Source organism: Entelurus aequoreus, linkage group LG01 (assembly GCF_033978785.1).
Source record: "Entelurus aequoreus isolate RoL-2023_Sb linkage group LG01, RoL_Eaeq_v1.1, whole genome shotgun sequence".
Classification (NCBI taxonomy): Eukaryota; Metazoa; Chordata; class Actinopteri; order Syngnathiformes; family Syngnathidae; genus Entelurus; species Entelurus aequoreus.
Window position 1 is genome coordinate 88978939 of NC_084731.1, and position 23156 is coordinate 89002094.

The following is a 23156-nucleotide window of genomic DNA, read 5'->3' on the forward strand; positions in this document are numbered from 1 at the left end:
GCTAAAATTAAAAATAAACATTAAAAAAAGTGGAGTGAGGTGAAATCTAAAGAGGAAAAGTTGCAATGTTGACACAAAGCTGCCACGCAGGCTGTTTGTTTTTCGTTTGTCTTTCTTTATTTTGCTTTTTTTGCCATTGCTCAAAAAAAAAAAATTTTTTTTTTAAATTCAATGTTATAATCAATTATTGACCTATTCAAGGCTCCAATTACTTCAAATATTTCGCTTTAAAATGTTTTATGTGGAAAATATTGCATATATTGTGTGGTTGCCATATAAAAACAATGTTTTCTTTGACATAAGAGCATAGAACAAACAGGACAGATATATCTGAAGTTGATCTCGTAATTTAAGTGTTGAAAGTAAAACAAATATATGATAAAAAATGTATCACTATATGAGTAGGGGACCTTTTGAATCCCAAATATATTTAATGAGATTTTATATATCTTTTCACTGTGATTGATCAAAAATAATAATGAATTCAAATCAATGGTGTCCTGCATTATTGATCTTTTTAGGGTTTCAATTACTTCACATCAAACATTGCTTTCTGAATGTTTTGGGCGGTGGGGAAAATACTGCATATTTCAGTTTTACTATAAAAAAACAAAGTTGTCTTTGACAGAAAAGGCATAAAACCTTTTTTTTTAACGTTATATCAACCTGAAGTTGATATAAAGATTTAATGTAAGCGTTTAAATAAATAAAAATAATAATAATTTGACTTATTTTTAACATTTTAATGACTGAGACCCTTTATATTTATATATTTTGTTATGATTTGAAAATGAAAAAAATCAAAATGGCCCCCGCATGCTTTAATTTTTTTCGTGTGCGGCCCTCAATGAAAAAAGTTTGGACACCCCTGATTTAAGGCAATAAATGATTACATATCAACAAACACATTTCAGATATATATATACAATAATATATCCATCCATCCATCCATTTTTCTACCGCTTGTCAATAGAGAGCAGTCAATATTTTACCAAAATTATAACATTATTTCCTTATGTGTTTCATTACATATACATGTTTGAGCAAACTAAAGTCAATAGAACAAAATAACTATATAAAAGCAAAACATAATAGTAATTATTATTTCAATAATTAAACATAAAATATTAGATATATTATATATATATATACAAACCCCGTTTCCATATGAGTTGGGAAATTGTGTTAGATGTAAATATAAACGGAATACAATGATTTGCAAATCCTTTTCAACCCATATTCAATTGAATGCACTACAAAGACAAGATTTTTGATGTTGAAACTCATAAACTTTATTTATTTTTTTGCAAATAATAATTAACTTAGAATTTCATGGCTGCAACACGTGCCAAAGTAGTTGGGAAAGGGCATGTTCACCACTGTGTAACATGGCCTTTCCTTTTAACAACACTCAGTAAACGTTTGGGAACTGAGGAGACACATTTTTTAAGCTTCTCAGGTGGAATTCTTTCCCATTCTTGCTTGATGTACAGCTTAAGTTGTTCAACAGTCCGGGGGTCTCCCTTGTGCTATTTTAGGCTTCATAATGTGCCACACATTTTCAATGGGAGACAGGTCTGGACTACAGGCAGGCCAGTCTAGTACCCACACTCTTTTACCATGAAGCCACGTTGATGTAACACGTGGCTTGGCATTGTCTTGCTGAAATAAGCAGGGGCGTCCATGGTAACGTTGCTTGGATGGCAACATACTGTATGTTGCTCCAAAACCTGTATGTACCTTTCAGTATTAATGGCGCCTTCACAGATGTGTAAGTTACCCATGTCTTGGGCACTAATACACCCCCATACCATCACAGATGCTGGCTTTTCAACTTTGCGCCTATAACAATCCGGATGGTTCTTTTCCTCTTTGGTCCGGAGGACACGACGTCCACAGTTTCCAAAAACAATTTGAAATGTGGACTCGTCAGACCACAGAACACTTTTCCACTTTGTATCAGTCCATCTTAGATGAGCTCAGGCCCAGCGAAGCCGACTGCGTTTCTGGGTGTTGTTGATAAACTGTTTTCGCCTTGCATAGGAGAGTTTTAACTTGCACTTACAGATGTAGCGACCAACTGTAGTTACTGACAGTGGGTTTCTGAAGTGTTCCTGAGCCCATGTGGTGATATCCTTTACACACTGATGTCGCTTGTTGATGCAGTACAGACTGAGGGATCGAAGGTCACGGGCTTAGCTGCTTACGTGCAGTGATTTCTCCAGATTCTCGGAACCCTTTGATGATATTACGGAGCGTAGATGGTGAAATCCCTAAATTCCTTGCAATAGCTGGTTGAGAAAGGTTTTTCTTAAACTGTTCAACAATTTGCTCACGCATTTGTTGACAAAGTGGTGACCCTCGCCCCATCCTTGTTTGTGAATGACTGAGCATTTCATGGAATCTACTTTAATACCCAATCATGGCACCCACCTGTTCCCAATTTGCCTGTTCACCTGTGGGATGTTCCAAATAAGTGTTTGATGAGCATTCCTCAACTTTATCAGTATTTATTGCCACCTTTCCCAACTTCTTTGTCACGTGTTGCTGGCACCAAATTCTAAAGTTAATGATTATTTGCAAAAAAAAAAAATGTTTATCAGTTTGAACATCAAATATGTTGTCTTTGTAGCATATTCAATTGAATATGGGTTGAAAATGATTTGCAAATCATTTTATTCCGTTTATACTTACATCTAACACAATTTCCCAAATCATATGGAAACTGGGTTTGTATATATATATATATATATATATATATATATATATATATATATATATATATATATATATATATATATATATATATATATATATATATATATGTATATATATATATATATATATATATATACTTATATATATATATATATATATATATATATATATATATATATATATATATATATATATATATATATATATGTATATATATATATATATATATATATATATATATATATATATATATATATATATATATATAAATGGATATAGATATATATAGTCAAGTTTTCTGTGGTTTATCCGCTATACAGTGCTCAATACCGGGGTAGAGCGGAATATACGTTACGTCAGGAAAAAACACAGAGGCTATATCATCCCCTTATAACATTTTATAAAATCCCCTGAGGAGCAGGGAAACCTCTCTCTCTCTCTCTCTCTCTCTCTCTCTCTCTCTCTCCGTATTTTTCATGGACGCCCCTGCTTATTTCAGCAAGACAATGCCAAGCCACATTCAGCACGTGTTACAACAGCGTGGCTTCGTAAAAAAAAGAGTGCTGGTACTTTCCTGGCCCGCCTGCAGTCCAGACTTGTCTCCCATCGAAAATGTGTGGCGCATTACGAAGTGTAAAATACGACAGCGGAGACCCCGGACTGTTGAACGACTGAAGCTCTACATAAAACAAGAATGGGAAAGAATTCCACTTTCAAAGCTTCAACAATTAGTTTCCTCAGTTCCCAATCGTTTACAGAGTGTTGTTAAAAGAAAAGGTGATGTAACACAGTGGTGAACATGCCCTTTCCCAACTACTTTGGCACGTGTTGCAGCCATGAAATTCTAAGTTAATTATTATTTGCAAAAAAAAATGAAGTTTATGAGTTTGAACATCAAATATCTTGTCTTTGTAGTGCATTCCAATTGAATATGGGTTCAATCAATCAATCAATGTTTATTTATATAGCCCTAAATCACAAGTGTCTCAAAGGGCTGTACAAGCCACAACGACATCCTCGGTACAGAGCCCACATACGGGCAAGGAAAACTCACCCCAGTGGGACGTCAATGTGAATGACTATGAGAAACCTTGGAGAGGACCGCATATGTGGGTAAAACCCCCCCCCCCCCCCCTCTAGGGGAGACCGAAAGCAATGGATGTCGAGTGGGTCTGACATAATATTGTGAAAGTCCAGTCCACAGTGGATCCAACACATCAGCGAAAGTCCAGTCCATAGTGGGGCCAGCAGGAACCATCCGTTGAAAAGGATTTGCAAATCATTGTATTCCGTTTATATTTACATCTAACACAATTTCCCAACTCATATGGAAACGGGGTTTGTATTACATTTGGTTATAATATTAATAATGTTCATTTAACTAAAATGTTTCTACTTTTTTGCCCCCAAATGCCCTTCTTTGGCCGACGCATTTCTCAATTCTGAATGTAACAATATAACAATACATGTAACAATCTCAACAATGTAACATACCAAAGACTATAAATATGGGACCCATTACCTCCCTGCTTGGCACTCAGCATCAAGGGTTGGAATTGGGGGTTAAATCACCAAAAATTATTCCCGGGCGCAGCCACCGCTGCTGCTCACTGCTCCCCTCACCTCCCAGGGGGTGATCAAGGGTGATGGGTCAAATGCAGAGAATAATTTCGCCACACCTAGTGTGTGCGTGACAATCATTGGTACTTCAACTTTAACTTTAACAATATGAACAACACAAACAAAAACATTTAGAGGTGATTGTAAAAAACAGCAGAGAACTGACTATCGCGTTCATTATTAAACCGATACTGGTAGTACTGCAGTTAGTATCCATGCGGTCGATGTCGGGATCGACCCGCTCACCCTCTGCTGTCAGTGAGGAATACAAATGCCAGCCATCCATCCATTCATCCATTTTCTAATGCTTGTCCCTCTCCGGGTCACGGGGGTGCTGGAGCCTATCCCAGCTGAATTCTGGACAAGTCGCCACCTCATCGCAGGGCCAACACAGAAAGACAGACACATTTCACACTCACATTCACACACTAGGGCCAATTTAGTTTTTGCCAATCAACCTTACCCCAAGTACATCTCTTTGGAAGTGGGAGGATGCCGGAGTACCCGGTGAGAACAGCATCAAGGGTTGGAATTGGGGGTTAAATCACCAAAATGATTCCCGAGCGTGGCCACCGCTGCTGCTCACTGCTCCCCTCCCCTCCCAGGGGGTGGAACAAAATGCAAACTCCACACAGAAAGATCCCGAAAGGATGTACTAAATGGGGAAAAAATAACATAAATAATATTCTAATAATTATCCATTAAATATTATAATATTATATTGTCACTTTAAAACATTTGTAATACGTTATTCTACATACTGTATATAATGGCCTTTGAACATATATTTTCACTGACTAAAGTATGTTTTTGAAGCAGTATTTTGACATCTGTCCATCTATCTATCGAAGAAAACAAAAATAAAGACTGCAACATTGTTATCATCATCACAGTACAATTGAGTACAGGTCAATTTCCACAGTGCAGGGATAGGAACGAATCTGCGCAATTACATTGTTTCGAGAAGGAACTGTTTTCCCTCGTTTGTCCGTCTTGCGCTTCCTGGAGACGCTTTTCGGCGGGTTTTGTTGAACAGTAACGTTAAGTTCTTTTTAACATCTACACAGTAATCCGGTTGTTATTTTCAGTATAAAAGCTGTACCTAAACGTTGCAAGCGTAATTGTGACGATTGAACTCATTTGTTAATATCCTGAATTCTAAGCTTTATGTTTGTTTTTAGTATCTCATAATGTTCACAGTTTAAATGACACGATACAACTTTTGCTGGAGGAAAATATCCACAGGCTGTTACTTTGAAGAATATTTTTCACCGGCTGAGGTTGCTTTTCCTCTCTGACGCCCCCTTAAACTTAACTTGTCAAAATGGCGTTGCTCGTACTGGTTGATTGGAAGTAACTGTTTCTCTCTCTTAAAAATACTGTGATGTTTATTTCGATATGCTTGTTTAGATATTACACCGCGCGGAACTCTAATCACGGATAGTATGGCGACTCTGGATCAGAAATCACCCAATGTGCTTCTCCAGAGCCTCTGCTGCAGAATCACGGGGAAAAGCGAAGGTACATTAGCATAACTCTGAATGCGAATATTATTCATATGTATCGTTCTAAAGCAGCGTCACCTGTGTTGTAACTGTATTTAAAGGTATGGTGTGAATGTTTGTCAACATGCTTCCAATTCGGCTTATCGTTTTCACGCCAGACTGCGCACATTTGGACTGTATTTGAGACTACATAGGTTGGGTGTGCTTCTTGACAGGATGTGCAGAGCAGCATTGCAGTATTACTAAAACTAGCATAAAATTACTTGCCTCCGTTTCTGCAAGTGCACATAAACCATCAGGACTATTAACCACTAAATGCTGCATATTTTGCACGTCTTTTTTTTTGTTTTACTAGAGAGGCTGCATGTGTTGTCTGCAGACGTCAATGCAGTCTAATAATCACCATATACTCTGGCATGATTGCAGTGTACCCAAGCTTTTGCAACATATATATTTTCAAGGATTACTTTAGGCAAACGGCCTAAAGTGGGGAATAAAAGCCTTAAAAAAATAAAATAAAGCAAAAACTGTTGTTTCAAACCTGCTAAAAGTCCACGGGGGACACATTCTTAGGACACAATTAAAACAAGAAAACAAAAAAATAGAATAAACATGTCTAATAACCGCTCAGTGGCCTTGTGGTTAGAGTGTCCGCACTGCGATCGGTAGGTCGTGAGTTCAAACCCCGGCCGAGTCATACCAAAGACTACTAAAATGGGACCCATTACCTCCCTGCTTGGCACTCATTATCAAGGGTTGGAATTGGGTGTTGAATCACCAAAAATTATTCCCGGGCGCGGCCACCGCTGCTGCTCACTGCTCCCCTCACCTCCCAGGCGGTGAACAAGGGGATGGGTCAAATGCAGAGGACACATTTCACCACACCTACTGTGTGTGTGTGTGAGACAATCTTTGGTACTTTAACTTTAACCTTTAACTTAACATAGATGTTAAAATAATATGTAAACGATGCACGTTTATCCATGAAAATATGGAGAAGCTGCTCATGGTGTTTGATGGAGAAGCAGCTCAAAGTCAATACTGTAAAAATCCGCTCTCCTATGTAAATGTTACCTCCTGTAGTTGTTTGTATTCAATTCTATCGTACTGTTTTCAAACAATATTTCTTATTCAAATGTTTGTTTTTCTTTTTAGAAGTGATGTTTAAATGTTGAAATTGTCCTGTCTTGAGTGGCCAAGCACCAATTAAATTGATTTTAATTCATCTGAATGGGCAATACCATTTTTTGAGATTAGAACTGCGTCGCACAACCAATGTAAAAAGTATTTGTGAGAGCGTATTAAAGGTTTTGTAAAGGGTGCACTTAGACAATGTTAAAAACTGCTGAAGTATAATTTTTTTACATTTTCCAACTTAACGTAACAAGAAATAATAATACCGCAGTGGTTCCCAAACTTTTTGCACCACGTACCACCTCAGAAAACCTCCACAATGACCAACAGTGAAACACAGTAGCGTAGTAGGGCTACATATTCATTAAAAACAAGGCCAAGGTTTTATTTAACAAGTACATTAAAGTGACTTGTGGTATGCGTACCACAGTTTGAGAAGCACTGCTCCAAACGTCTCAATACGTTAGAATATGGTGCAGAATGTATGTGACATTGAGAGTCTAAACATATATTTTGGGTCAATGACATGACATACATATTCTATCAGTGTGTGAATGTTTGTGTGAATGAATGAAAGTGAAGTATAATGTAAAGTGCTTTGGGTATCATTCCAGGTTTGTAAAGTGATTTATAAATGCAGATCATTTAACATTTTATAATGTAGTTTGAATAAGATTACATTACATTCAAATGCTAATGGGACTGTCAATAATATTTATTAAATCACATTCTGAAATTTGGATTATTCGCTTGCATAATTGAAATTTGCTTAAGAAAAGACCCCAGTATAAGAGAGTAGACTTTTATTTATCCCACACTGGGGAAATGATGTGGTTGCAGTGCAGATGCAAAAAGTCAACATAAGATAAGGTAAAAAAACAAACAAACATTTTAAAACAAGAAGGAAACATCAAAGAACACAAAATACATAAAAGACAATCAAAGAGCACAGCGTTAATGCAACCAGCATCCACTTCAGCGGCGCCATTTCTACATACAGCTACAAAAGTAACAAAAACGAGCAACAAATAATACATATTGCGCACATGCGATTTCCCTATTGTCAGAATATCATCCATGAACGTTATTAAACATTTTACTTGAATGCATGTCATTTACTTGCACAAAACTTGGTAACAATCTAACGTTCTTTCAGGCTGTATTTTGGCGTGGAATTTACCAGCGAGCACACCAGTTGGTGTCTCCTCACTCATTTTTGTATACATCGTATTTGTATTCCTTGTATTCATCGTATTCATTGATCTGATCACTGACTGGCAGTTAAAGTAAAAGAGCTTGTACGGTCAAAATAAATTGCATGATTAATCTAAGATGTCCACGATTAATGCGATAATTCATTGCGATTAATCGCATGAGTTAACTTGTTCATTTTGACAGCCTTAAGTAATGTTTTTTGTGTTAGTGTGCACACAAGTGGAATGCACTGCGATGGCTCTTAAAAATGATACTCAATAGTAACAAACTGAAAATAAGACTAACTAAATTGTGCAAATACAATCATTCCAAAGCTCTTAGACAACTTTAGTCCAGCAGTGTTGTCAACACAACCGAAAATATGTGACTTTTATTGTACAGTTCAGAAATAATCGCAGTGAACAGAACCTTGCATCATCTGGAAGATGCTAACTGACCTTCTTGGCTGAGTGAGAATGTTTGTTGATCTCTTTTAAGTATGAGCAGAAAGAGTTTCTTTGAAATGAAATACACTTTTTCATGCCAGGTAGTACAATCAGTGTGATTTAGGTGTCCAAACAAATGCCTGTTTAATTTGTAATGAGTGGAAATAGTCATGAGGGGATAGGGTTGCAAACTCCTTTTTAAAAGTGGCCTGATGACTGAGAACAGACATATTTCTATACGGTTTGATTTCCACTAGGATTTAATTAGATGCGCAGGGTTTGGAGTGATACAAATTGTACAGTATTTCTGTGCAAAATACCAACATTAAGAGAATAAAAGAAATATTTTATATTTTACATTTCCTGCTTAACCAACCGAACAGAACAAAAATAAACACGTTTCCTAGCAGTTTCCTGTTTAACTTAAAACAGTATGAATTCAACTTTCATCCTTGAATTATTTTGACAAAAACAAAAGAAAAAGTGAGATGTTTGTTTTTATTTATATTATATTTATAATTGTTCTTTTTTTTTTTTTACAAAGCACACATTCTTTCAATGTGTGTGGTCAGAGTTGTTATGCTGTATTGTGCTAATTTGTCATTAAATAAAAAGCATAATGTCAGAACTTAACACTCATAAAAATAGAGTTGACAGAGGTGTTTTTTACGGTGTGTTCATGAACCGCTGCACAGAGTAGGACGCCACAAGGCCCGCCAGAAATGATAGATAATGATAATAGATTTAATTTGTTATGCACTTTTCTTTTAAATACATCTTAAAGTACTACAGTACAAACCAACAATTGAAACAATAAAAGCTTAGCCATTAAAACAGATGAAAAACAAAGACTTAAACACTATCAGTGAAGCATAAGACAGAGTTTCTTAACTGAAGCGCCGCGAGGGCCTCCTAGATTGCCGCCAAAAAAAGATCTGTTTTTCAGCTGTGGTTTGTATATGCTGCAGTGGTACTCAGTTGTAATACTGTACACTTTTCCACCACTTGTGACAGTAATGACAATGCCAAAAAAACAGAAACAATCTGGAGCTAAAGTCATAGAGAAGGTTCTTTCTTAAGCACAAAAAGTATGACAAAAGTGGTGAAGCTGTATTTTCATTTGCACTTCAATTTATTATTAATTTAGTTAGAATTTTTGCATGTAAATGTCCATTTTTTTGCAGTATATTTGATTAGTACTTATTTTTGTAATCAGCCTGACCCAAGCCTGGATAATAATCTTTGTGATTAACACATGGTTTCCCATCATTTGACAAGGTTCATCCAGTTAAACTGTAAGTAGATTGGATAAGATTATTGAATACAATTATATGAAAAAGTAAGATTTCTATTTCAGTGTTAATATTGGGACCTTCTGGAGTGTAAAAGTGTGGCCCCGAAGTTAAAAGCACAAGAAACACAAAACATGCAAAAATAACGGCTTCTCTGTGTGTATTTATTTTACCGGTAGTTTAAAAAAACTGCGACAAAAGATTTCAGTGCGTATATACCGTATTTTTCGGAGTATAAGTCACTCCGGAGTATAAGTCACACCGGCCGAAAATGCATAATAAAGAAGGAAAAAGCATATATAAGTCGCACTGGAGTATAAGTCGCATTTTTTGGGGAAATTTATTTGATAAAACCCAACACCAAGAATAGACATTTGAAAGGCAATTTAAAATAAATAAAGAATAGTGAACAACAGGCTGAATAAGTGTACGTTATATGAGGCATAAATAACCTACTGAGAACGTGCCTGGTATGTTAACGTAACATATTATGGTAAGAGTCATTCAAATAACTATAACATATAGAACATGCTATACGTTTACCAAACAATCTGTCACTCCTAATCGCTAAATCCCATGAAATCTTATACGTCTAGTCTCTTACGTGAATGAGCTAAATAATATTATTTGATATTTTACGGTAACGTGTTAATAATTTCACACATAAGTCGCTCCTGAGTATAAGTCGCACCCCCGGCCAAACTATGAAAAAAACTGCGACTAATAGTCCGAAAAATACAGTAAGTACTTTTTGAGCACATTCAACAATACCGTGATAATTTTGGTCACGATAACCGTGATATGAAATGTTCATATTGGTACATTTATACACACGTTAAAATGTAATTTCAATGTTGATGATGTGCTGTTGATGAAGTATTAGGGAGGAAAATGTACGTTATGTCAATCTTTGATTATTTGAACCATTTGCCCTAAAACATGTACTGAAGCTGTATAGTGTGTTTTATCAGATTCATCAAACAAACTAATCAATAGATTACTCAATTAATAATAACTCAAACGATTAATCGAAGTCATAGAATATAAATCTAACCTTTTTCCTAATCAAGGTAAAATATTTAATGTTGCAGTCCTAAAATGTTTTAGTTTTATGTTAAATGTTTGTGTTTTGAAATGGTTTTAAATGCCCCAGTAGTAAGTAAGGAAACACACTTTTTAGAAGCGTATTTGCCGTTGATTGCGCTCCAAAAATTCATGGAGTTCATGGGATGACTCATTTGCTTACCGTGACTTTTAACGCACCGCTCTTTGTGTTCCTGGCCAGCCGAAGTTGCCCACCAGTTCCAGTTTGCAGTGCGAGTCATTGGCAGTAACTTCGCCCCCACTATTGAACGGGATGAATTCCTGGTCACGGAGAAGATCAAGAAAGAATGTAAGTTGAATTATAGCGAGACCCACCTGCCTATCACAGCACATTACTCAATTTAGCTTCATCGTCCAGTCTCGAGCCCTGTCAGGTGTGCGCCCTTAGTGTACTAAAGCTTTTATGTTGCACTCTGCTAAAAATGCTAAAACCCTTTATGGCACGATGAGAGCGTATTCCCAGTAGCACCATCAAGGTTGTCTAGGTTGCACCATTAGTTGGAAAACAATCAATCAAAGTGCTCATGCTGACAGTAAAAATAGCAGTCCACTTCCAGTAGGAAAATGTTTATTTAGCACACAGATTGGCCGACTTCGGAGTCGTGTCATTTGACATTTGGTCTTGGTAAAGAACATAAACTGTGATAGTTTCCAACCATGCTGCATGTTTATCTCTTCAGCTTGTTTTCTTACTCTTTGCAGTGCTGAAGCAGCGGCGAGAGGCAGATGCTGCTCTTTTCTCAGAACTGCATAGAAAACTTCAGACACAGGTTAGTATAATATCTAAACAGGATGCACTTAATTACTTTAACACAGTGCTGCGCAAAATTTGTTCACACCCTCAAAAATTTCACAATTAATGCACAATTAACCAATCCCTGCAATTTCTTTGCACATTTTGAGCAATCATCGTCATTTGTTTGCCAATCAAATTGGTCCTGCAGGTCCAATTAAATGACTACAATATGTTTTTTTCTTGTGTACATAAACCAGGAATAGCCTTCTGTGTTGTTTGATCTGCGTGGGTCGTGCTAGCAACTTGAGGGTTCCAGGTTCAATTCCCGCTTCCGCCATCCTAGTCACAACCGTTGTGTCCTTGGGCAAGATACTTCACTCAACTGCTCCCAGTGCCACCCACACCGGTTTAAATGTAACTTAAATATTGGGTTTCACCATGTAAAGCGCTTTGAGTCACTAGAGAAAAGTGCTTTATGAATATAATTCACTTAACTTCACTTCACATTTTACTGCCGTGTTACAGGCACTGCTTGGAAACAATTAAGTTATGTTAATAAGTATTTCTTTGTAAATAACAAATTTCCCAACATTTATATCTGCGGCTATAGTCCGATGCAGGTAATACATGGAAAATGTTTTTTTCTTCCAAAATTTAGTGTATGCGGAAAATAAGGTACATGTTATCTGTATCGGTTTTGGTATCGGCCGATCTTACTCATGGATGATCGGAATCGGCAGCGTAAAAACCTGATCAGGCCATCCCTAATCACAATGTAATCAATCATCATGGCAGCAACCCTCTGTTTTATTGTTCTCCATCAACCAGGAAGTATTCTGCGATTGACAATTGGACTTTTGCAGAGTCATATACCGTATTTTTCGGAGTATAAGTCGCACCGGCCGAAAATGCATAATAAAGAAGGAAAAAAACATATATAAGTCGCACTGGAGTATAAGTCGCATTTTTGGGGGGAAATTTATTTGATAAAACACAACACCAAGAATAGACATTTGAAAGGCAATTTAAAATAAATAAAGAATAGTGAACAACAGGCTGAATAAGTGTACGTTATATGAGGCATAAATAACCAACTGAGAACGTGCCTGGTATGTTAACGTAACATATTATGGTAAGAGTCATTCAAATAACTATAACATATAGAACATGCTATATGTTTACCAAACAATCTGTCACTCCTAATCGCTAAATCCCATGAAATCTTATACGTCTAGTCTCTTATGTGAATGAGCTAAATAATATTATTTGATATTTTACGGTAATGTGTTAATAATTTCACACGTAAGTCGCTCCTGATTATAAGTCACACCCCCGGCCAAACTATGAAAAAAACTGCGACTTATAGTCCGAAAAATACGGTAATCACTTATGATATTGTGAAATATGTTCCTAAATGGTATGCAGCACCTTCTAATGTGTTCTGTTTTCTGTGTTCAGGGTGTTCTGAAACATCGCTGGTCTATTCTTTACTTGTTGCTCATTCTCTCTGAAGATCCCCGCAAGCCTTCCAGCAGGGTCTGTTGGACACGTTTGTTGTGGTTCTTGTTGTCCCAGTTCTTCTGTGCTCGCCGTGTAATGATCCACAACGCTGACTGCCATCCCAGGTCGGAAACTATGGAGCGCTGTTTGCCCAGGCACTCCCCAGAGATGCCCACTCCACGCCGTTCTACTGCACTCGGCCCCAGAGTCTGGCCCTGAGCTACGGGGACAGGTGCGCTGGCCTGTCGACCGGTATGGGCACCAGCGGGATCTCCAGTCTGGGCGTCTACACACTCAACGGCCCCACTCCAACTCCACAGTCGCTGCTGGCAGGGTATATACAATCACTCTCTGACGAACAAACACCAGCCTGGCCTTTTTTAAATCTAGTTTATACGGCAATAGAAGGCCATTTAATAACCCTATTAATAACACGGTAGTACCTTTTAAGCAAGGGATACATGTGCTTTGCAAATCTGCAATCCAGACATAAAAGAACTATGATTTGTGCACCTTTCAGTCAACCTCCAGCTGGGGGCGCTCCACTTTTAGGCTCTCGACTAGCCTGGGCTCTTCCCACAAGCTCCCCTCCTTCGGCTGTGGGCCCCGCCACCATCCGACCACCCCTCGTACCCATGCTTCCTACCACGAGAGCACTCCGACCTCGTCACGACGGCGATACGGACGGTGGGTTTACACACTGGCACTATTTTGTGCATATTGTGCAGAAAGCCACCCGGCGGCCTTGAGGGAGGTCTCCGGCGCGAACGTAAATTGTCCGCCTTTGTCACTTTTATCCGCTGGTTCGTAGGCGAGGTGACCGAGGCAGCGCTGGTGCGGGACATCCTCTATGTCTTCCAGGGGATCGATGGCAAGTTCATCAAGATGAGCGCCCAAGATAATTGTTACAAAATAGACAGCAAGGTGCGTAACGAGGTCAAACCGTGTCCCAGCTTAATGCATAACCCAGGTTGCACTCGCTGATTTGTTTACGTCAGCTGCCACATGTCCAGCAGATGATTTGATAGCCAGAACATCTTGGCTTGATTGTAAAGCTTAAACAGATCAATATGGCGCTCTTTGGCTTTGAGCCACATTGACCTAGCTTCTCTTTGCCGGATCAATCTTGCTGGTATTATTTCCTATTATTTCCTGATCATCAGGTGGTGGTGAACAAATCCCTGCGGGACACCAGCAGCAGATTGGCTGAGCTCGGCTGGCTGCACAATAAAGTCAGAAAGTACACAGACGCCAGGAGCCTGGATCGGGCCTTTGGACTGGTTGGACAGGTGTGTGTGAATTATTTGACCTAAACTTAATGGCGTCTTTCCACTAATACAATTCTTCGCGTTTTTTCTCCGGTGCAGAGCTTCTGTGCATCGCTCCACCAGGAGCTAAAGGAGTACTATCGGCTCCTCTCCGTCCTCCACTCTCAGGTATGAATGCTGATTTTTTTGGTCCCCTGGTTGTAGGTACTGACATGCGTGCACGTTGTAGTTGCAGGTAGAAGATGACCAAGGTGTCAACATGTGCACAGAGAGCGCGTTAACTCTCAGAAGACTCCTCGTTTGGATTTTTGACCCCAAAGTGCGGCTCAAAATGCTGGCCGCCCTTGTCGACTTCTGCCAAGGTACGTTGGAGCCGCACAGCGAGCGGCCGATTTGGGACCTTTCATGTGCAAGTTGTCATTGTGTTGTCGTCAGGCCGGAAGGGTGGCGAGCTGGCCTCAGCTGTTCACGCCTATGGGAAAACAGGAGACCCACAAATGAGGGCGCTGGTGCAACACATCCTCAGCCTGGTATCACACCCCATTCGGAACTTCTTGTATCGCTGGATCTATGATGGAGAACTTGAGGACACTTACCACGAGGTACAAACACATCCCTTGGCTAGCATCTTAAACTGTGTTTTCGCGGGGTGTCCAAACTTTTACCACGATTGGCAACTTTGATATTATTTATAATAATAATAATAATGGATTAGATTTTATATCGCGCTTTTCTATTATAAGATACTCAAAGCGCTCACAGAGAAGTGGGAACCCATCATTCATTCACACCTGGTGGTGGTAAGCTGCCCTGGGGTAGACTGACGGAAGCGAGGCTGCTAGTTTGCGCCTACGACCCCTCCGACCTATCATTCATTCACCAGTGTGAGCGGCACCGGGGGCAAGGGTGAAGTGTCCTGCCCAAGGACACAACGGCAGCGATTTGGATGTCAAAAGGTGGGGAGCGAACCTGCAACCCTCAGGTTTCTGGCACGGCCGCTCTACCCACTACGCCATACCGCCCCACTTTATATTCAGAGATATCCCGATGTCCCCCTAATCGGGGGCTGATATTTGCCTTTTTTAACCGATTAGCGATAGGCTGATGAGCTGCCGAGCCCTGCTGATCTTTATCACAAATGTGTTTACATAAGTAACAATTGTATTCACGTGAAATATTCTTTCAGAAGAGATGCACGCTCAGGGAGGCACAATTAACGTAAATTCTATACTATAAGCCGCTACTTTTTTCCTACGCTTTGAACCCTGCCAATTATAAAACGGTGCGGCTAATTTATAGATTTTCTTCGCTGACGGCCATAATGCAAATAGTTGTTTTAAACACATGCATACCTTGTTAATATGAATCTTTATAAAACCAATGCATTTTTGTTTTTTAATTTACATTTCTTTTCCTGGAGTTGTTTAATTTGCTATAGTCCATCCATCCATCTTCTTCCGCTTATCCGAGGTCGGGTCGCGGGGGCAGCAGCCTAAGCAGGGAAGCCCAGACTTTCCTCTCCCCAGCCACTTCGTCCAGCTCCTCCCGGGGGATCCTGAGGCGTTCCCAGGCCAGCCGGGAGACATAGTCTTCCCAACGTGTCCTGGGTCTTCTCCTACCGGTCGGACGTGCCCTAAACACCTCCCTAGGGAGGCGTTCGGGTGGCATCTTGACCAGATGCCCGAACCACCTCATCTGGCTCCTCTCCATGTGGAGGAGCAGCAGCTTTACTTTGAGCTCCTCCCGGATGACAGAGCTTCTCACACTATCTCTAAGGGAGAGCCCCGGCGGAGGAAGCTCATTTCGGCCGCTTGTACCCGTGATCTTGTCCTTTCTCTCATAACCCAAAGATCATGACCATAGGAGAGGATGGGAACGTAGATCGACCGGTAAATGGAGAGCTTTGCCTTCCGGCTCAGCTCCTTCTTCACCACAACGGATCGATACAGCGTCCGCATTACTGAAGACGCCGCACCGATCCACCTGTCGATCTCACGATCCACTCTTCCCTCACTCGTGAACAGGACTCCGAGGTACTTGAACTCCTCCACTTGGGGCAGGGTCTCCTCCGCAACCCGGAGATGGCACTCCACCCTTTTCCGGGCGAGAACCATGGACTCGGACTTGGAGGTGCTGATTCTCATCCCAGTCGCTTCACACTCGGCTGCGAACCGATCCAGTGAGAGCTGAAGATCCTGGCCAGATGAAGCCATCAAGACCACATCATCTGCAAAAAGCAGAGACCTAATTTGCTATAGTATTTAAATTATATCTAAATATCCAAATCCAGGCTAATATTTTTTTATTTTATTTATTCATACTTTTATTGTGTCCCTAATCATTCTTTGTTAATTTATGTTATTTGAAAAAAAAAAATGATGTGGGTCAAGAAAAACAAACACAATTAACTGCGGGCCCCTATGTCTTCCGGGCAGGACTTTGGACACACCTGGTGAATTCATCACATGTGGCTATATTTATACAATACTTGTTTGTAGTTCTTTGTAGCATCGGATCCAAACGTGAAGGCTGACCGCCTGTGGCATGACAAGTATTCTCTCAGGAAGTCGATGATCCCTTCGTTCATCACCATGGACCAGGCTCGCAAGGTACAAACTCATACAAATATTAATAACGAGGGCTGTCAAACAATGAAAATGATTAATCACAATAGAATAATGCCCATTCATTGTTATTCAATAATAATTTTTTTGTCATTATGGTGCCTTGTTGCATTCTTTGTAAGCGTTAATTGCATTAACATTCTTAATAAAAATAATAATGCTAATGAATGAACTCATCTTGACAGCCTAATTTGATAGTCAATAATAAAAACAACAATCTGTACTATCCCTGATTTGGCACTTGTGTTGCTCTTCCCATTGGCTCCCCCTTCAGGTTCTGCTGATTGGTAAATCCATCAACTTCCTGCACCAGGTGTGCCATGACAGAACGCCACCAGGCAAAATAACGCCAGCGTCCGAATCTGCAGACACACCCAAAGATGGTAGGAGCTGTTTTTAGATATTGTCGTATTGACACAGGCTGTTAGTGATCAATGCTTTTTCCCGCTCGCTGGCCTTGTCTTGACTTTCAACGAGGAGAAACAAGGCGCATGAAGCTAAGAGTCCTGTCGTCTCTTGGTCTTTTTCTGAACACTTTGATTTGCAGCTTTTACTGTCTGTCTTGAAGGGTTGTCCACACACAAGATAATGTCGATGAATTTACGCAAAGTAGGGACGCTATTTATTTTATGATTTATATGACTATTATATGCATTTAAAGTCTTTAAAAGCACTCCACAAAGCTTTCACACACACATTTATTAACACTTCCTATTAGGGTGAGACAATTTTTCAAACTTCGATTTCAGCTTCTGAAAATATTATATATTAATTTTGGTTAAATTGTTGCTTACAGAAATTACTAGTCCATTTTGTTGTTTATTTATGTAGGGTAATACAGTGATAAACATGACAGTGGTTACTTGCATTAATATTATGTCTTATGATTACATTACATTATAAACAGAGCATAGTTTGAATCGATTATTTCTTCATTTTAAGAGCATAATGTCGACAAAAACTCTGAGTCTGTCTGCTTAAAGCCAAATATTTTTTGAAGTAGATTACATATTGCTCCAATGTTTGGCACCTTGAGACAAGAATATGTTAAATGACAGTCTAGTATAAAAGTAACATGTTTTCCTTCACTTGTTATTTTCGCATTTTTATGTACAAAATATAACATTTGCAAATTGAATCGCAGTTGCAAATTTGGAGGGAAAAATTGCAATTAGATTTTTTTCTCAAAATCGTGCAATTCTACACTTAATACATATGATTGGTATTGGTATCGGCCCCCTCTCACTCATGAATGATCTGTGTCAGGATTGTCAGCATTATTCCCTGAAAGCAGTGGCGGGCCGTGTGTTTCTAACCTAGGCCTTCAGTGATGTCCTACTTAGTCCGACTTCACCTCTCAAAACACTGTACCGTATTTTTCGGAGTATAAGTCGCTCCGGAGTATAAGTCGCACCGGCCGAAAATGCATAATAAAGAAGGAAAAAAACATTAAGTCGCACTGGAGTATAAGTCGCATTTTTGGGGGAAATTTATTTGATAAAACCCAACACCAAGAATAGACATTTGAAAAGCAATTTAAAATAAATAAAGAATAGTGAACAACAGGCTGAATAAGTGTACGTTATATGACGCATAAATAACCAACTGAGAACGTGCCTGGTATGTTAACGTAACATATTATGGTAAGAGTCATTCAAATAACTATAACATATAGAACATGCTATACGTTTACCAAACAATCTGTCACTCCTAATCGCTAAATCCCATGAAATCTTATACGTCTAGTCTCTTATGTGAATGAGCTAAATAATATTATTTGATATTTTACGGTAATGTGTTAATAATTTCACACATAAGTCGCTCCTGAGTATAAGTCGCACCCCCGGCCAAACTATGATAAAAACTGCGACTTATAGTCCGAAAAATACAGTAATTTATGTCACCACATGGACATGGCTGGAGATACTATACAGAAACACACTTGCGCACTACTGGTCATTGAATCCCCTCAACAGTGTACAAAACGGTCTATTTTTCGGTGCATTTAACATTCAATAAACCCGCTTCAGCTGTCAAAATTAAAAGAATTTAATAAAACAAATGAAACATGAAAAAATGAAGAAATAAAATATTTGAACTCACAATTTGTAGCAACCATTCGACGCGTATAAGCCAGTGGTCCCGCTCGTAGTCGGTTGATTCGTGTGAAAGTGGCGGGCAAACCATTTCACCGCCGGGATAGCATCCGGTGTCGGCCGACCTCGTCTCACAAGATGTAGTTTCTCTTAAGTATCCTTCTTGAAAATGGCCTTGCAAATATGTATCTGCCACCTACTCAACATTTTGCTCTCTTTCTTTGTGAGTAAGTTGAGTTTTCTGTGGCTTTCTATGGCTTGTATGGCTCCGGTGCCACTTCCTGTTTTCGCAACTTGTGATTGGATACTTACTTGGGACTCCCAAGTGAGTATCCAATCACAGCGTAAGGCCAGCTAGAAGGCCTTACTGACAACATCTCGTGATCTGATTAGCTATGGTAATTGTCTATCAACTGTATGTGTCCGTTCACTTACAGTGCACAGACGCCTGCATTGTTGATTCTGAAGGCCCCGGGAAGATTTCGTACAGCATAGCAACATAAGCTAGCTGAATTCTGATTGGATACAAACTCTAACCTAAAAACAACAGCACTGGAAAGAGCATAATATGACATGAACAGAATATGAATAAGGTAAATACAAAATTACTTTTATCTTTAATTATGATCATGATTTCCGGTTATGTTAGGCCAGCAGAGAAGGCCTTGCTGGCCCTGACTTTCAGGCTGAAAGTAACATCCCTACTTTATGGTATTTAAACGGACTGCTGTATCATTGTTTGGACACACGGTGGCGCCATAGAAACCAAATGAGCACTGAATAATAATCATTGGAAAGCCAACCATGCACCTGGGGATAGGTTGATTGGCAACACTAAATTGGCCCTAGTGTGTGAATGTGAGTGTGAATGTTGTCTGTCTATCTGTGTTGGCCCTGTGATGAGGTGGCGACTTGTCCAGGGTGTACGCCGCCTTCCGCCCGATTGTAGCTGAGATAGGCTCCAGCGCCCCCGCGACCCGAAGGGAATAAGCGGTAGAAATGGATGGATGGATGGATGGAAAGCCAACTAATTAATACCGTATTTTTCGGACTATAAGTCGCAGTTTTTTTCATAGTTTGGCCGGGGGTGCGACTTATACTCAGGAGCGACTTATGTGTGAAATTATTAACACATTACCGTAAAATATCAAATAATATTATTTAGCTCATTCACGTAAGAGACTAGACGTATAAGATTTCATGGGATTTAGCGATTAGGAGTGACAGATTGTTTGGTAAACGTATAGCATGTTCTATATGTTATAATTATTTGAATGACTCTTACCATAATATGTTACGTTAACATACCAGGCACGTTCTCAGTTGGTTATTTATGCCTCATATAACGTACACTTATTCAGCCTGTTGTTCACTATTCTTTATTTATTTTAAATTGTCTTTCAAATGTCTATTGGGTTTTATCAAATACATTTTCCCCAAAAATACGACTTATACTCTAGTGCGACTTATATATGTTTTTTTCCTTCTTTATTGTGCATTTTCGGCCGGTGCAACTTATACTCCGGAGTGACTTATACTTCGAAAAATACGGTACTCCTTTGAGGCATTACTACCTTTGTAAAGGGTTAGTTGATCACAGTAGATTGTGTGTAGGTTCATCCAATGTGTTGCTGAGTAATGTGTGTTTGAAACAATCTGAGTCACAGATTACACTGTTTGGATGTGTTTTTTTTGTTTTTTTTAACACAACTCTTGTTTTCTCTCTCGTAGCAGCAGAACTGCTCTCAGACCTGGAGGGGGGGTTTCAAGCAAAGATCGACGCCGCCTACTTTGACACAAGTAAATACCTGCTGGACGTCCTCAACAGGAATTACCTCCTGCTGGAGCATCTGCAGGCCATGAGGAGATACCTGCTGCTGGGCCAGGGAGATTTCATCAGGCACCTCATGGACCTGCTCAAGTACACAACACTCTTGTTGACACTTCTGATGAATACAAGGAGCGCTACAATGAAATATCCTTATTACAGACCGGAGCTTGTGAGACCTGCCACTACTTTGTACCAACACAACCTGACAGGAATCCTAGAGACGGCGGTTCGAGCCACCAACGCCCAGTATGACAACGTGGAGATCCTCAAGCGACTGGACGTACGACTGCTTGAGGTGCGTGCCGGTGACCCATAACATTGTGCAAATGCGTGGAAAACTACAAATGAGGGAGTTTGGTTTCTTGCAGGTGTCTCCTGGTGATACTGGCTGGGATGTATTCAGCCTGGATTACCACGTTGATGGACCCATTTCTACGGTAACACACAGTCGTACTCATCGTGTCTCGCTTTTAAGCTCATGCATGTGGATAACAGGTGTTTATAACAGGTGTTTACCAGGGAATGTATGGGCCACTACCTGCGAGTCTTTAATTTCCTGTGGCGGGCCAAGAGGATGGAGTACACCCTCACGGACATCTGGAAGGGGCAGATGTGTAGCGCCAAGCTGCTCCAAACTATGCCCGGTTCGTAAACACACACGTGTCAAATATTAGAAGTACACCAGTACCTGCAAATTTAGATTTGTGTGCATTTGAGCGCCGCTCGGAGATCGACACAATCCTGACCTCCAAACGTGGGAACTGGGAAAGTTAGTGCGAAGGAGAAGACGCAGGCGACCGAATCGGAGAAACAGACAATTAAAAAACATGTCCTACCTGTCAGCATTGGTGGGCCGCATCGCACAAGCTGCAGCCACAAACGTCCAAAACTATTTTATCCAAGAAAATATTGACAAGCTGTAGATGTTTGGACAAGTTTCACTTTGTGCCGTTTACTTCTGACTCGATAAACTGGGCGGTTGTGTTTTACCTTTGGTACGCAGACTCACACATACCGTATTTTTCGGATTATAAGACGCAGTTTTTTTCATAGTGCGATTTATACTCTGGAGCGATTTATGTGTGAAATGATTAACACATTACCGTAAAATATCAAATAATATTATTTAGAAGCGACACTAAGAGGAAGAAGATTTCATTGTATTTAGCGATTAGGAGTGACAGATTGTTTGGTAAACGTATAGCATGTTCTATATGTTATAGTTATTTGAATGACTCTTACCATAATATGTTACGTTAACATACCAGGCACGTTCTCAGTTGGTTATTTATGCCTCATATAACGTACACTTATTCAGCCTGTTGTTCACTATTCTTTATTTATTTTAAATTGCCTTTCAAATGTCTATTCTTGGTGTTGGGTTTTATCAAATAAATTTCCCCCAAAAATGGGACTTATACTCTAGTGCGACTTATACTCTAGTGCGACTTATACATGTTTTTTTCCTTCTTTATTATGCATTTTCGACCGGTGCGATTTATATTCCGGGGCGATTTATAATCCGAAAAATACGATACACTATATTGCCAAAAGTATTTGGCCACCTGCCTTGACTCACATATGAACTTGAAGTGCAACGCCATTCCTAACCCATAGGGTTCAATATGATGTCAGTCCACCTTTTGCAGCTATTACAGCTCCAACTCTTCTGGGAAGGCTGTCCACAAGGTTGAGTGTGTTCATAGGAATTTTCCACCTTTCTTCCAAAAGCGCATTGGTGAGGTCACACACTCATGTTGGTCGAGAAGGCCTGGCTCTGTCTCTGTTCTAATTCATCCCAAAGGTGTTCTATCCATACTTGCCAACCTTGAGACCTCCGAATTCGGGAGATGGGGGGGCGAAGGCGGGGGCGTGGTTGAGGTGGGGGGGTGGGGTTTGGTGGTAGCGCTGGTGTATATTGTAGCGTCCTGGAAGAGTTAGTGCTGCAAGGTGTTCTGGGTATTTGTTTCTGTTGTGTTTATGTCGTGTTACGGTGCGGATGTTCTCCCGAAATGTGTTTGTCATTCTTGTTTGGTGTGGGTTCACAGTGTGGCGCATATTTGTAACAGTGTTAAAGTTGTTTATACG

General features: G+C 39.7%; 1 protein-coding gene across 1 annotated transcript in view; it reads left to right on the forward strand.

Moving 5' to 3' along the window:
* Positions 1 to 5287: 5287 nt before the first annotated feature.
* Positions 5288 to 23156, forward strand: part of tubgcp3 (tubulin gamma complex component 3) — a 31903-nt gene continuing 14034 nt past the window's right edge. Inside the window, exons 1-17 of the mRNA XM_062060802.1 lie at positions 5288 to 5859; positions 11195 to 11302; positions 11716 to 11783; positions 13208 to 13285; positions 13375 to 13583; positions 13770 to 13936; positions 14061 to 14173; positions 14413 to 14538; positions 14617 to 14685; positions 14747 to 14879; positions 14953 to 15119; positions 17016 to 17126; positions 17416 to 17524; positions 20969 to 21158; positions 21228 to 21363; positions 21437 to 21505; positions 21577 to 21712. Coding sequence (XP_061916786.1) covers positions 5784 to 5859; positions 11195 to 11302; positions 11716 to 11783; positions 13208 to 13285; positions 13375 to 13583; positions 13770 to 13936; positions 14061 to 14173; positions 14413 to 14538; positions 14617 to 14685; positions 14747 to 14879; positions 14953 to 15119; positions 17016 to 17126; positions 17416 to 17524; positions 20969 to 21158; positions 21228 to 21363; positions 21437 to 21505; positions 21577 to 21712 — 2065 coding nt within the window. The 5' untranslated portion in view covers positions 5288 to 5783. The remainder of the gene's footprint in view (positions 5860 to 11194; positions 11303 to 11715; positions 11784 to 13207; positions 13286 to 13374; positions 13584 to 13769; positions 13937 to 14060; positions 14174 to 14412; positions 14539 to 14616; positions 14686 to 14746; positions 14880 to 14952; positions 15120 to 17015; positions 17127 to 17415; positions 17525 to 20968; positions 21159 to 21227; positions 21364 to 21436; positions 21506 to 21576; positions 21713 to 23156) is intronic.